The following is a 12,500-nucleotide window of genomic DNA, read 5'->3' on the forward strand; positions in this document are numbered from 1 at the left end:
GGAGACGGAGTCTGATTCTGACTACGCGTAACAATAAACACTTTATTTACACTCTGATGGAGAACTGTGAGGGGGGGCAGAACTGATCAGGGATCAATAACGACCGTTTGCTCCTCTATTGTCTGTTAATGAAGATCTGTCTCCGGCCTCCACAGGTTGACGCCCAGGAACTGTCCCCTGTTGACCAATCAGAGCCTGTCTGAGAGCCAGCCCTGGTTTGAGATGCTGGTGAAGATCCAGGAGATCACCAGAGATCTGTCAGGTACCCGCTGCCCTGGTTCTGGTTCTGACTTGATCCAGATCCATCTAGTTTCTTTAATTTCCTTTTAATCTATTACATCCGATGAAAGACAAATATAACAATATATAACAATAACAATATATATATAATATATTTATATTTGTCTTTCATCGGATATATATATATATATATGAATATATATATATATATATTCTATAGATTTTCTGAGATGAAACTGTATTCGTGGTGGGTTCATGTAACCTGGTCTCTGTGGGTTCCAGATCCAGGTCTGGTCTTCCAGGCCAGTTTAACCAGTGCTCAAGTGCTGTTGCCAGGCAGCCAGGCGTCTCTAAGCAGTCTGCTGTTGGAGGGACACAGTCTCTTGGCCCTGGCGGCCATCATGTTCGCGCCCGGAGGGATCAACCAGGTGAACCACGACCTCTGACCCCTGAGCAAACAATAGAGATGATGAGGAGGGACCACTCCAAACAGCGGGTCTGGCCTGGAACAGTCCTCCAATGAGCTTCCTGTGTGCAGGTGGTGGTTCAGGGTGAAAGGTCGGGCAGGTCCGAGAGGACGGTGGACCCCCAGCTCCTGAAGATGGCGCTGGCCCCCCACCCGAAACTGAGGGCTGCCCTGTTCCCCTCTGGGCCCCGAGGAACCGGCTCGTCCTCTGACGTCTCCGTCTACCACCTGCTGCAGGTACGCTCGCACACCTTCGACTAAGCCCCTCCCCCCTCCGGCGGTGCGTTTGTTGTTACGCTACGTTGTGTGTGTTGTGTTGCAGTCGCTCCACCCGCTGGACCCCACCAGGCTGTTCGGCTGGCAGTCGGCAAACACCCTCAACTCCACCGGTGAGCTCTGACATCATGTGATGACATCATGATGTTCTCTTCTAGTTTTCATTGTTTTATTTGTAGCTTTCCTTTCGATACTTAATAATATAATAAATGAGTGTTATTGTTATCTTATCCTCGGCAGAGACATCAGAGCTGCCTCATTTCTCCAGCCCTCATCTGGTCGGCAGGTTCGCTCTCGTGGAGAACCTGGACTTCCTGTACTACCTCCGTCATGGCCGACCGTCCTTTGCGTTCGCCACCTTCCTGGTCCAGCAGCTGAGCGTCTGCAGTGACGTCCCGCTGCTGTGAGTACACGCATGCTACACGCTACGCGCCACGACGCACCACTACGCGCCACTACGCGCCACTACATGCTACGGACCACAACGCACCACTACATGCTACGCACCACTATGCTACGCACCACTATGCGCTACTACACGCTACGCACCACAACGCACCACTACATGCTACGCACCACTATGCGCTACTACACGCTACGCACCACTATGCACTACTACACGCTACGCACCACTACGCACCACTACATGCTACGCACCACTATGCGCTACTACACGCTACGCACCACTATGCACTACTACACGCTACGCACCACTACGCACCACTACATGCTACGCACCACTATGCGCTACTACACGCTACGCACCACTATGCACCACTACATGCTACGCACCACTATGCTACGCACCACTATGCACTACTACACGCTACGCACCACTATGCGCTACTACACGCTACGCACCACTATGCACTACTACACGCTACGCACCACTACGCACCACTACATGCTACGCACCACTATGCTACGCACCACTATGCGCTACTACACGCTACGCACCACTATGCGCTACTACACGCTACGCACCACTATGCGCTACTACACGCTACGCACCACTATGCGCTACTACACGCTACGCACCACTATGCGCTACTACACGCTACGCACCACTATGCGCTACTACACGCTACGCACCACTATGCACTACTACATGCTACACGCCACTACACGTAACAATAAGCAACTACAATGCGTGTGTGTGTGTGTGTGTGTGTGTGTGTGTGTGTGTGTGTGTGTGTGTGTGTGTGTGTGTGTGTGTGTGTGTGTGTGTGTGTGTGTGTGTGTGTGTGTGTGTGTGTGTGTGTGTGTGTGTGTGTGTGTGTGTGTGTGTGTGTGTGTGTGTGTGTGTGTGTGTGTGTGTGTGTTTTTCAGGCTGCAACAGGTCTGGCAGCAGACGTACAGTTTGGCCCTCCAGAGTTTTAATGTTGTGTCTGTGACGTCAGCGGCCGTCTGTTTCTGTGAGCTTCTGGGGATCTGTAGCCTCAAACTGAGGGTCGACGTCAGAGCCTCGAACGCCATCATGCAGCACTGGAGCCAGGACAACACACAGCTACTACACACTCTGGGTACACACAATGATGCATGTCGTATGTGTACAGATTGTAAAGAGGCACACTTGTGATTCTGGGCTATACAAAATATACTGAATTGAATTGAACTACACACAACATCTACACACTCAAACTGATTTGTGTCTTTTCAGTGTCTAAAGCTGTAAAGCTGGCAGAGGCGGAGCCTGGAGCAGCAGAAGACCTGATTGGCTACCTGGAAGCTGCAGTGACGGACAGCCTGGAGCAAAAGGGCATCAGCAGGTAAAACCACGAGTCTTTAGGTCCGAGACAGAGTTAATTGTTGTGATAAGAATTCCATAAGTTCCATGGTCGCACATAGAAGGTTACCTGTGTGTGTGTGTGTGTGTGTGTGTGTGTGTGTGTGTGTGTGTGTGTGTGTGTGTGTGTGTGTGTGTGTGTGTGTGTGTGTGTGTGTGTGTGTGTGTGTGTGTGTGTGTGTGTGTGTGTGTGTGTGTGTGTGTGTGTGTGTGTGTGTGTGTGTGTGTGTGTGCGCGCAGGTCGTCCTACGAGGCGGCTCAGGAGTGGGCGTTGCCTGTTCATTTCTGTCAGCTCCACCGTCTGAAGCTCAGCTCTGTTTATCCCGCCCACTGCACTGATGACGGACAGTTCATCCACTTCCTGTTGTTCGTCCAGCTGCACAGCTTCCCGCCCCAGCAGGTGAATACACACCTGTTTAAAACGTATTTTAACTGTCAAAGAGTCGTCACATGCAGCTTTGTTATCATCAATATCAGTGATGGATGAATCATTCCGACTGAGCTGCTTCCTCCGACCATATTTGGATCTTCCTCCAGGTGAGGTCACTGGCAGCTCAGTTTGGTCCCACCCTGCGGGCCCACCTGAGTCTGGCGTTTCAGGACCTGCAGGTGAGCAGTCAGAGGAGGTGGCCCCACGGCTCCGAGGAGCAGCCCGTGTCCCTGAACGCGTCGGAGGCCCCTGGGAGCTCGGAGCACCCCAGGGAGCTGTTCCAGGTCCTCCTGCAGAGCCAGGAGGAGGCGGCGCCCTGCAGGTACCTGCTGCAGGAGGCGCTGGTCCAACGCTGCCCAACGTTGGCTGTAATGGCCGCCTGTCAACAGGTAAACAGATCCCCCCTCGCTGTGCATGTGAGCCTCAGATTAATGACAATTACATGATGATGTGTTCAGGCTCTGCTCAGTGAACATGAGTACTGGCTGAAGGTAAATGATAACGTTCTCATGATGCGTTCAGGCTCTGCTCAGTGAACATGAGTACTGGCTGAAGGTACATGATAACGTTCTCATGATGCGTTCAGGCTCTGCTCAGTGAACATGAGTACTGGCTGAAGGTAAATGATAACGTTCTCATGATGCGTTCAGGCTCCGCTCAGTGAACATGAGTACTGGCTGAAGGTACATGATAACGTTTTCATGATGCGTTCAGGCTCCGCTCAGTGAACATGAGTACTGGCTGATGGTAAATGATAACGTTCTCATGATGCGTTCAGGCTCCGCTCAGTGAACATGAGTACTGGCTGAAGGTAAATGATAACGTTCTCATGATGCGTTCAGGCTCCGCTCAGTGAACATGAGTACTGGCTGAAGGTAAATGATAACGTTCTCATGATGTGTTCAGGCTCTGCTCAGTGAACATGAGGACTGGCTATATAACAAAGATATTAGAGATGAAGTATTAACTTTATTAACACTAATGCTGAATATGATAAATAATATATTTTATGGGCCCGGTCGGGCTCAGCCCGAAAAAACATCATGGAGCAGCAGTCACCCTGTGGACCCACCACCCGCAGGGAGAATTATCGGGGTCGGGTGCTATGTAGACCAGGCGGTGGGCCAGGCGCGAGACCTGGGCGGGCCGATCGCCGGTGGCATAGACTAGCTCTAGGGACGTGGAACTAGCGGGGAAAGAGCCGGAGCTGGTGCAGGAGGCGGAGCGGTACCAGCTAGATATAGTTGGGCTCACCTCCACGCACAGCATGGGCTCTGGAACCAAGCTCCTGGAGAAGGGTTGGACTTTGTCCTTTTCTGGAGTTGCCCAGGGTGAGAGGCGCCGGGCGGGAGTGGGGATACTCACGAGCCCCCGGCTGAGCGCCGCTGTGTTGGAGTTTTCCCCGGGGAACGAGAGGGTCGCCTCCCTGCGCCTACGGGTTGCGGGGAGTAAGGCTCTGACTATTGTTTGTGCTTATGCACCGAACAGCATTTCGGAGTATCCGGCCTTCTTGGAGTCGGTGGGAGGGGTCCTGGAAAGGGCGCCGCCTGCCGACTCCATAGTTCTCCTGGGAAACTTCAACGCTCACGTGGGCAATGACAGAGAAACCTGGCGGGGCGTGATTGGGAGGAACGGCTTGCCCGATCTGAACCCGAATGGTGTTTTGTTGTTGGACTTCTGTGCTAGCCACAGTTTGTCCATAACGAACACCATGTTCGAACATAAGGTGGCTCATAAGTGTACCTGGTACCAGAACAACTTAGGCCGGAGATCAATGATCAACTTTGTAATCGTATCATCTGATCTGCGGCCGTATGTCTTGGACACTCGGGTGAAGAGAGGAGCAGAGCTGTCAACTGATCACCACCTGGTGGTGAGTTGGATCAGATGGGGGATTCGGCTAGAAAGACCTGGCAAGCCCAAACGTGTAGTGAGGGTGAACTGGGAACGTCTGGCAGAGGATCCTGTCCGGGAGGTCTTCAACTCCCACCTCCGGAAGAACTTCTCACAAATCCCGAGGGAGGCTGGGGACATGGAATCCGAGTGGACCTTGTTCAAAGCCTCTATTGTGGACGCGGCTGCTCGGGGCTGTGGCCGGAAGGTCATCGGTGCCTGTCGTGGGGGCAACCCGAGAACCCGGTGGTGGACACCGGGGGTGAGGGAAGCCGTCAAACTGAAGAAGGAGGCCTTTCGGCCTGGCTGGCCCAGGGGTCTCCTGAAGCTGCTGACGGGTACCGGCGGGCCAGAAGGGCTGCAGCGGCGATGGTCGCGGAGGCTAAAACTCGGGCATGGGAGGAGTTCGGGGAGGCCATGGAGAAGGACTTTCGGTTGGCCTCAAGGAAGTTCTAGCAAACCATCCGACAACTCAGGAAGGGAAAGCAGGGTCTACCCCAGGCTGTTCTCAGCAGGGGGGGGGAACTGCTGACCCGGACTGGGGACATCGTCGGGCGGTGGAAAGAGCACTTTGAGGAACTCCTAAACCCGGCCAACATGTCCCCTGGAGAGGGGGCAGCGCCGGAAGACTTTGGGGTGGATTCACCCATATCCCTGGCAGAGGTCGCTAAGGTAGTCAAAAAGCTCCTTGGTGGCAAGGCGCCAGGGGTGGATGAGATCCGCCCTGAGATGCTGAAAGCGCTGGACATTGTTGGGCTGTCTTGGTTGACACGCCTTTTCAGTGTCGCATGGGGGTCGGGAACAGTGCCCATGGACTGGCAGACCGGGGTGGTGGTTCCCATCTTCAAGAAGGGGGACCGGAGAGTGTGCTCGAACTATCGTGGTATCACACTGCTCAGCCTCCCGGGAAAAGCTTATGCCAGGGTGCTGGAGAGGAGGCTCCGACCGCTTGTCGAACATCGGATTCAAGACGAACAGTGCGGATTCCGTCCTGGTCGTGGAACAGTGGACCAGCTCTTTACCCTCGCAAGATTACTGGAGGGGTCCTGGGAGTTTGCCCAACCAGTTTACATGTGCGTTGTAGACCTGGCGAAGGCTTTCGACCGGGTCCCTCGGGTTTTTGTGGGGGGTGCTGCGGGAGTATGGGGTGCCGGACCCGTTGGCACGGGCCATCCGGTCTCTGTACGCCTGCAGTAGGAGCTGTGTTCGTCTCCTCGGTAGTAAGTCAGACACGTTCCCGGTGGGTGTTGGCCTCCGCCAGGGCTGCCCTTTGTCACCGGTCCTGTTCGTGACCTTCACGGAGAGGATATCTAGGCGCAGCCAGGGGGCGGAGAGGATCCGGTTCGGGAGTCTCGGGATCGCCTCTCTGCTGTTTGCGGATGATGTGGTCCTGTTTGCCTCCTCGGACCGTGACCTCCAGCATTCACTGGGGCGTTTTGCAGCCGAGTGCGAAGCGGCAGGGATGAGAGTTAGCACCTCCAAATCTGAGGCCATGGTGCTCTGCCGGAAACCGGCGGATTGCTCCCTCCAGATGGGGGCAAGCTGCCTACCCCAAGCGAAGGAGTTCAAGTATCTCGGGGTCTTGTTCACGAGTGAGGGTAAGGTGGAGCGGGAGATCGACAGGCGGATCGGTGCGGCTGCAGCAGTAAAACAGGCGCTGTACCGGTCCGTCTTGGTGAAGAGGAGCTGAGCCGGAAGGCAAAGCTCTCCATTTACTGGTCGGTCTACGTTCCAACCCTCACCTATGGTCACGAACTCTGGGTCGTGACCGAAAGAACGAGATCTCGGATACAAGCGGCCGAAATGAGCTTCCTCCGTAGGGTGGCCGGGCTCAGCCTTAGAGATAGGGTAAGGAGCTCGGACATCAGGGGGGAGCTCGGAGTCGAGTCGCTGCTCCTTCGTGTCCAAAGGAGTCAGCTGAGGTGGTTCATCTAGTCAGGATGCCTCCTGGACGCCTCCCATTAGAGGTTTTCCGGGCACGTCCAACTGGTAGGAGGCCCCGGGGAAGACGAGGACACGCTGGAGGGATTATATCTCCCGGCTGGCCTTGGAACGCCTCGGGATCCCCCAGAATGAGCTGGAAAGTGTTGCGGGTGAGAGGGAAGCCTGGGTCGGCCTGCTGAACCTGCTGCCACCGCAACCCAACCCCGGATAAGAGCTGATAATGGATGGATGGATATATTTTATTTACTGATCATTCGGATTGTGTTTTAAACACTTTACATTACGATAACAAAGTGTTTTACTGACTTAAGAGCGTTGAAAGGATTGTTGGGACTATGGTTAAAATACATATTCTGGATCCAGCTGCTGTTATCAACTGTTTGTTAATATGGATCATCAATTATCAATAACTGGTATCGGCGGCAAAAAGAAACCCATCGTTCCCATCTGAACACGTCACGTGATCATAAATGTGATCATTATAAATGCTCATCCCAGGGGGCGGAGCTTCTGCCCGGCCTCTGCGTGTGGTTGTTGACTTCCGTTGATGACGGCGCATCGGGGGAAGCCACCGCCCACCTGGCCGAAGCCCCCCAGCACCACGAGTGGACACTGCACGACCTGTCAATCATCTGGAGGACACTGCTTGGGCGGGGCCACGTCAGGCCCCTCCTACGAGGCTTCGAGCTCTTCCAGCGGGTAAGAAGATGTCATGAGATCAGAGGCAGCATGTTGAGTGACTGACTGAAACAAACACGTTCTCCTGGTGTCCCTCAGGACTGTCCTCTGGTTCTGGTGTTGAGGATGTTTGAGTTGTGTTGCGACTACAGGAACTTCTCTGAGGCCAAAGAGAAGCTGTTGGACTTCCAGAGGACGCTCATCACCGTGAGTCAACGCACCTTTCAAGCTGCATTCTCTCTCCTGACCACCAAGGGGAACTCCTCTGGTTGTATAGAAGTCTATGCTTCATGTGTTAAAGCTGCATTCTCTCTCCTGACCACCAGGGGGCGACTCCTCTGGTTGTATAGAATCTCCTGACCGCCAGGGGGAGACTCCTCTGGTTGTATAGAAGTCTATGCTTCATGTGTTAAAGCTGCATTCTCTCTCCTGACCACCAGGGGGCGACTCCTCTGGTTGTATAGAAGTCTATATAAATGACTCTACTTCTCTTGATGTATTCCCTCAGTAAACATTGTAAACATGAGTTTTTGGTCTCAATCTCTAGTTTCAAGTCTTCTTCAATACAGCCTGATGTTCATTTAGTAAATTATGGTTATTTAGACTCAAACAGACCATAAAGCTTTAGGGCGGGGCTACAAGGTGATTGACAGGTCGACACCAGAGATGTATACGGCGTCTCTACGTCCCTCCTCAGTCCACTTGTGGTCACTTCCTGTTCACCGGTTGCTCAGGGAACATCTTCTCTCTTCTATTTACTGATGCAGATGAGGAACGGAGGCCCGGTGCCCCCCGGTGGCCTCCCCCTGCAGTGGGTGGAGAGCCAGGCCTCCGTGCTGCTCCTCACGATGCTGCAGCGCTGCTCCTCCCAGTACGACCTCCACCGGCTGCTGCAGCTGCTGGCCGACGTGGACAAGCTCCTCAAGTCCAACGGTGAGAGGCGAGCGCCCGTTCACCCCGTGACCTCATCGTCATGAACAGTTCACACTCTTAATTCTGTGTGTGTGTGTGTGTGTGTGTGTGTGCAGGTCCAGACTTCAGGAAGCTGAGTCAGCTCAGCCAGTTGCTGCAGGGGTCAGAGGTCAGCCTGTCCCCCAGGCTGCTGCAGTGCAGTTCGCCCTCCGTCCAGCAGGAGGAGTTCCAGGCCGCGGTGGACGCTCTGCAGGCCAGGGGGCGCTACAGCCAGGCCAGGCAGGTCGCCCTGCTGGCCGGCCTGCCCGTCCACCGCCTGCTGCTCAGCCAGGTCTGAATCCACCGCGGGTTAACCACGTTAGCCACGTTGGCTCAGAGCGCACACTCACTCAACATGTAAATTTCTGACTCGATGGCCATGTCGGTCATCTACGTGTTCCAGAGCTTCTTGATGCAAACAAAAGTGTTTTAAAAAGCACGTTTTCTGTCAACCGAATCCCAGAATTTCATCTTTCCAACGGTCCTTAAACACATCATCTGTGATGAACGCTTAAGTCAACAAAAGCAGCCAAAAAATAATGTATCTCTCATTGTCCCAAATAAACCGTTTCCTTGAACCAGATTGTGTAAAAATGAAACCACGAAGGCATGATTGATTAATCTAAGACCAAAAGTCATGTGACAACAAATCAGAGAAATATATAGATTCCAATAATTACCTATTTTTGTCAAATTTATTTCCGTTATTCTGCACTAAAGACGTGTTCTCTGCTTCTAGTCCTGAAGGTTCTGGTTCTAGAGGGTTAATTAGATGATGTTCCGGCTCTCTTTCTGTCAGCTTCTCCAGGAAGTAAACTCCCAGAGGTCCAAGCGCCAGTGGAGGAGGTTGGAGACCCGAGTCGGCTTGTGGAGGAGATGTCACGAGCAGCTGAAGGCCGAAAGCGCTGATCCGGATTCGGCCTCCCGGTTCTTCCTGTCGCAGGCCGAGACGGCGACCGCCGACTCGCTGGAGGCTGCGACCGAGCTGCTGGAGGTCCAGGAGCGCTGCCTGCTGCTCTGCCTCGCCGCTCACTGGCTCTCCCAGCTCGGCCCGGCTCCCACCGGCCAGCTGGAGCACCTGGAGGAGAAGCTGTGGACCGGCCGGGTGCGACGGCACGTCCTCGCCGCTGCCATGGAGAAGGAGAGCGTCTTCAAACTGCCGCCACCCGCCTTCACGCCGGAAATGAACCCGTACGAAGCGCTCATGAAGGAGTTCTCCTTCTCCAACATATCGGGCCTGAACACCGAGAGCTGTCTCCGTTTGGAGGGGCTCCCCGGTCCCGGCTTGGACCGGGAGGAGCCGAGCACCGACTCGCCGCTGAGCCCGGAGGAGAGGAGCGCTCTGGCTGCTCTCATTGGTCAGTTATTAGAAGAAGGCAGTATCCACGAAGCCAGCCGGGTCTGCCGTTACTTCTCCCTGTACCACCGGGACATGTGGGTGGTGCTGCGCTGCAGAGGTCTGGCCTCTGGAGACCTGAACCTTGAACCACAAGAGGAGGCGGCGGAAGTTCTACCAAAGAAGAGCATGACCAGCTGTAAGCTTCCCTGACCTCTGTATCCTAAAGGACCTCCTATATGACCTCCCATAGGACCTGCTATACAACCTCCTAAAGGACCTCCTATAGGACCTGCTATACAACCTCCTAAAGGACCTCCTATGGGACCTGCTATACAACCTCCTAAAGGACCTCCTATAGGACCTGCTATACAACCTCCTAAAGGACCTCCCATAGGACCTGCTATACAACCTCCTAAAGGACCTCCTATAGGACCTGCTATACAACCTCCTAAAGGACCTCCTATAGGACCTGCTATACAACCTCCTATATAACTTGCTATACGACCTGCTATACAACCTGCTATACGACCTCCTATAGGACCTGCTATACGACCTGCTATACGACCTCCTATACAACCTCCTATACGACCTGCTATAGGACCTCCTATACGACCTGCTATACGACCTCCTATACAACCTGCTATACGATCCCCTATAGGACCTGCTATACAACCTCCTATAGGACCTGCTATACGATCCCCTATAGGACCTGCTATACGACCTGCTATACGACCTCCTATAGGACCTGCTATACAACCTCCTATAGGACCTCCTATACGACCTCCTATAGGACCTGCTATACGACTTCCTATACGACCTGCTATAGGACCTGCTATACGACCTCCTATACGACCTCCTATACGACCTCCTATACGACCTGCTATACGACCTGCTATAGGACCTGCTATACGACCTCCTATACGACCTGCTATAGGACCTGCTATAGGACCTGCTATACGACCTCCTATACAACCTCCTATACGACCTCCTATAGGACCTGCTATAGGACCTTGTATACGACCTCCTATACGACCTGCTATACGACCTCCTATACAACCTGCTATACGACCCCCTATAGGACCTGCTATACGACCTCCTATAGGACCTCCTATACGATCCCCTATAGGAACTGCTATACGACCTCCTATAGGACCTGCTATACGACCTCCTATAGGACCTGCTATACGACCTGCTATACGACCTCCTATAGAACCTGCTATACGACCTCCTATACGACCTCCTATACAACCTCCTATACGACCTGCTATAGGACCTCCTATACAACCTCCTATACGACCTGCTATACGACCTCCTATAGGACCTGCTATACGACCTCCTATAGGACCTGCTATAGGACCTTGTATACGACCTCCTATACGACCTGCTATACGACCTCCTATAGGACCTGCTATAGGACCTTGTATACGACCTGCTATACGACCTCCTATAGGACCTGCTATAGGACCTTGTATACGACCTCCTATACGACCTGCTATACGACCTCCTATAGGACCTGCTATAGGACCTCCTATAGGACCTCCTATACGACCTCCTATACGACCTCCTATACGACCTCCTATAGGACCTGCTATAGGACCTCGTATACGACCTCCTATAGGACCTGCTATACAACCTCCTATACGACCTGCTATACGATATCCTATACGACCTGCTATACAACCTGCTATACAACCTCCTATAGAACCTCCTATACGACCTCCTATACAACCTCCTATAGGACCTCCTATACGACCTGCTATACGACCTGCTATACAACCTCCTATAGGACCTGCTATAGGACCTTGTATACGACCTGCTATACGACCTGCTATAGGACCTTGTATACGACCTCCTATACGACCTCCTATAGGACCTGCTATAGGACCTCCTATAGGACCTGCTATACAACCTCCTATATGACCTGCTATACAACCTCCTATATAACTTGCTATACGACCTGCTATACAACCTGCTATACAACCTCCTATAGGACCTCCTATACAACCTGCTATAGGACCTGCTATAGGACCTGCTATAGGACCTCCTATAGGACCTCCTATACGACCTGCTATACGACCTCCTATAGGACCTGCTATACGACCTGCTATACGACCTCCTATACAACCTCCTATACGACCTGCTATAGGACCTCCTATACGACCTGCTATACGACCTCCTATACAACCTGCTATACGATCCCCTATAGGACCTGCTATACGACCTCCTATAGGACCTGCTATAGATCCCCTATAGGACCTGCTATACGACCTGCTATACAACCTCCTATAGGACCTGCTATACGACCTCCTATAGGACCTCCTATACGACCTCCTATAGGACCTGCTATACGACTTCCTATACGACCTGCTATAGGACCTGCTATAGGACCTGCTATACGACCTGCTATACGACCTGCTATACGACCTCCTATACGACCTCCTATAGGACCTGCTATACGACCTCTTATAGGACCTTGTATACGACCTCCTATACGACC

At 53.0% G+C, this 12,500-nt stretch overlaps 1 protein-coding gene across 3 annotated transcripts in view; it reads left to right on the forward strand.

Moving 5' to 3' along the window:
* Positions 1 to 12,500, forward strand: part of spg11 (SPG11 vesicle trafficking associated, spatacsin) — a 38,014-nt gene that overhangs the window by 16,370 nt on the left and 9,144 nt on the right. For all 3 annotated transcript variants that reach the window (XM_034534143.1, XM_034534141.1, XM_034534142.1), the window contains exons 17-30: positions 156 to 262; positions 523 to 668; positions 779 to 943; positions 1,029 to 1,095; positions 1,223 to 1,385; positions 2,312 to 2,505; positions 2,643 to 2,751; positions 3,009 to 3,168; positions 3,306 to 3,587; positions 7,534 to 7,734; positions 7,813 to 7,920; positions 8,481 to 8,646; positions 8,742 to 8,956; positions 9,464 to 10,199. In XM_034534143.1, the coding sequence (XP_034390034.1) occupies positions 156 to 262; positions 523 to 668; positions 779 to 943; positions 1,029 to 1,095; positions 1,223 to 1,385; positions 2,312 to 2,505; positions 2,643 to 2,751; positions 3,009 to 3,168; positions 3,306 to 3,587; positions 7,534 to 7,734; positions 7,813 to 7,920; positions 8,481 to 8,646; positions 8,742 to 8,956; positions 9,464 to 10,199 (2,819 nt within the window). The remainder of the gene's footprint in view (positions 1 to 155; positions 263 to 522; positions 669 to 778; positions 944 to 1,028; positions 1,096 to 1,222; positions 1,386 to 2,311; positions 2,506 to 2,642; positions 2,752 to 3,008; positions 3,169 to 3,305; positions 3,588 to 7,533; positions 7,735 to 7,812; positions 7,921 to 8,480; positions 8,647 to 8,741; positions 8,957 to 9,463; positions 10,200 to 12,500) is intronic.

Source organism: Cyclopterus lumpus, chromosome 6 (assembly GCF_009769545.1).
Source record: "Cyclopterus lumpus isolate fCycLum1 chromosome 6, fCycLum1.pri, whole genome shotgun sequence".
Classification (NCBI taxonomy): domain Eukaryota; kingdom Metazoa; phylum Chordata; class Actinopteri; order Perciformes; family Cyclopteridae; genus Cyclopterus; species Cyclopterus lumpus.